General features: G+C 65.2%; 1 protein-coding gene across 1 annotated transcript; it reads left to right on the forward strand.

Moving 5' to 3' along the window:
• Positions 1-346: 346 nt before the first annotated feature.
• Positions 347-2,509, forward strand: LOC135531508 (uncharacterized). Its single transcript, XM_064959536.1, has 2 exons — positions 347-1,928; positions 2,049-2,509. The coding sequence occupies exons 1-2, from the start codon at positions 347-349 to the stop codon at positions 2,507-2,509; spliced, it is 2,043 nt and encodes a 680-aa protein (XP_064815608.1).
• The last annotated feature ends 24 nt before the right edge of the window (positions 2,510-2,533 follow it).

Consider the following 2,533-nt stretch of genomic DNA (forward strand, 5'->3'; position numbering starts at 1 on the left):
ACACGCTCCCCAATACCATCAGCCGAGGCCCACACGCCTCTAACACCATCAGCCGAGGCCCACACGCTCCCCAACACCCATCAGCCAAGGCCCACACGCTCCCCAACACCCATCAGCCGAGGCCCACACGCTCCCCAACACCATCAGCCGAGGCCCACACGCTCCCCAATACCCATCAGCCGAGGCCCACACGCTCCCCAACACCCATCAGCCGAGGCCCACACGCTCCCCAATACCCATCAGCCGAGGCCCACACGCTCCCCAATACCATCAGCCGAGGCCCACACGCTCCCCAACACCATCAGCCGAGGCTCCAGGTCCCCAACACCCATCAGCCGAGGCCCACATGCTCCCCAACACCATCAGCCGAGGCTCCAGGTCCCCAACACCATCAGCCGAGGCCCACACGCTCCCCAACACTCATCAGCCGAGGCCCACACGCTCCCCAACACCATCAGCCGAGGCTCCAGGTCCCCAACACCCATCAGCCGAGGCCCACACGCTCCCCAACACCATCAGCCGAGGCTCCAGGTCCCCAACACCCATCAGCCGAGGCTCCAGGTCCCCAACACCCATCAGCCGAGGCCCACACACTCCCCAACACCCATCAGGCGAGGCCCACACGCTCCCCAACACCATTAGCCGAGGCTCCAGGTCCCCAACACCCATCAGCCGAGGCCCACACGCTCCCCAACACCATCAGCCGAGGCCCACACGCTCCCCAACACCATCAGCCAAGGCCCACACGCTCCCCAACACCATCAGCCGAGGCCCACACGCTCCCCAACACCATCAGCCGAGGCCCACACGCCCCAACACTCATCAGCCGAGGCCCACACGCTCCCCAATACCCATCAGCCGAGGCCCACACGCTCCCCAATACCATCAGCCGAGGCCCACACGCTCCCCAACACCATCAGCCGAGGCCCACACGCTCCCCAATACCATCAGCCGAGGCTCCAGGTCCCCAACACCCATCAGCCGAGGCCCACACGCTCCCCAACACCCATCAGCCGAGGCCCACACGCTCCCCAACACCATCAGCCGAGGCCCACACGCTCCCCAACACCCATCAGCCGAGGCCCACACGCTCCCCAACACCATCAGCCGAGGCCCACACGCTCCCCAATACCATCAGCCGAGGCTCCAGGTCCCCAACACCATCAGCCGAGGCCCACACGCTCCCCAATACCATCAGCCGAGGCCCACACGCTCCTCAACACCATCAGCCGAGGCCCACACGCTCCCCAATACCCATCAGCCGAGTCCCACACGCTCCCCAACACCATCAGCCGAGGCCCACACGCTCCCCAATACCCATCAGCCGAGTCCCACACGCTCCCCAACACCATCAGCCGAGGCCCACACGCTCCCCAACACCATCAGCCGAGTTCAGCCACGCTCCCCAATACCATCAGCCGAGGCCCACACGCTCCCCAACACCATCAGCCGGGAGCCCACACGCTCCCCAACACCATCAGCCGAGGCCCACCACGCTCCCCAACACCATCAGTTTGAGCCCCACACGCTCCCCCAACACCATCAGCCGAGGCCCACACGCTCCCCAATGCCATCAGCCGAGGCCCACACGCTCCCCAACACCATCAGCCGAGGCCCACACGCTCCCCAACACCCATCAGCCGAGGCCCACACGGCTCCCCAATACCATCAGCCGAGGCCCACCGCTCCCCAACACCATCAGCCGAAGTCACCCTCCGGCTCCCCAACACCATCAGCCGAGGCCCACACGCCCCAACACTCATCAGCCGAGGCCCACACGCTCCCTAACACCCATCAGCCGAGGCCCACACGGCTCCCCAACACCATCAGCCGAGGCCCACACGCTCCCCAACACCATAGCCGGGGCCCCACACGCTCCCCAACACCATCAGCCGAGTCCCACACGCTCCTCAACACCATCAGCCGAGGCCCACACGCTCCCTAAACACCATCAGCCGAGCCCACACGCTCAACAGCCCACGCCGAGGTCATACACGCTTCCCTAACACTATCAAAGCCGGTGCTCACACGCTCTCTAACACTATCAGCGCCGAGGCCCACACGCTTCCTCAACACCATCAGCCGAGGCCCACACGCTCCCAACACCATCAGCCGAGGCCTACACGTTTCCCAACACCATCAGCCGAGGCCCACACGCTTCTACCATCAGCCGGAAAGCCCGCCACGCTCTCCCAACAATTATCAGCCGAGCCCACACGCCCTCAACACCCAACAGCCGGTGGCCCACACGCTCCCCAACACCATCAGCCGAGGCCCACGCTCCTCAACACCATCAGCCGAGGCCCACACGCTCCCCAATACCCATCTGCCGAGGCCCACACGCTCCCCAACACCATCAGCCGAGGCTCCAGGTCCCCAACACCCATCAGCCGAGGCCCACACACTCCCCAACACCATCAGCCGAGGCCCACACGCTCCCCAACACCATCAGCCGAGGCCCACACGCTCCTCAACACCCAGACACACAGAGTTCTCCAGTAAGGGCTAAGTTCCCAAGCAACCTTTTAACAGA

This window comes from Oncorhynchus masou, unplaced genomic scaffold, assembly GCF_036934945.1.
Source record: "Oncorhynchus masou masou isolate Uvic2021 unplaced genomic scaffold, UVic_Omas_1.1 unplaced_scaffold_16106, whole genome shotgun sequence".
NCBI lineage: Eukaryota > Metazoa > Chordata > Actinopteri > Salmoniformes > Salmonidae > Oncorhynchus > Oncorhynchus masou.

Excerpts from the sequence above, each read along its gene's own strand:
- LOC135531508 (XM_064959536.1), top strand. The coding sequence starts at position 347 with ATGCTCCCCAACACCATCAGCCGAGGCTCCAGGTCCCCAACACCATCA. Across the intron at positions 1,929-2,048 it reads CCTCAACACCATCAGCCGAG|CGCCGAGGCCCACACGCTTC; the intron begins GCCCACACGCTC and ends TAACACTATCAG.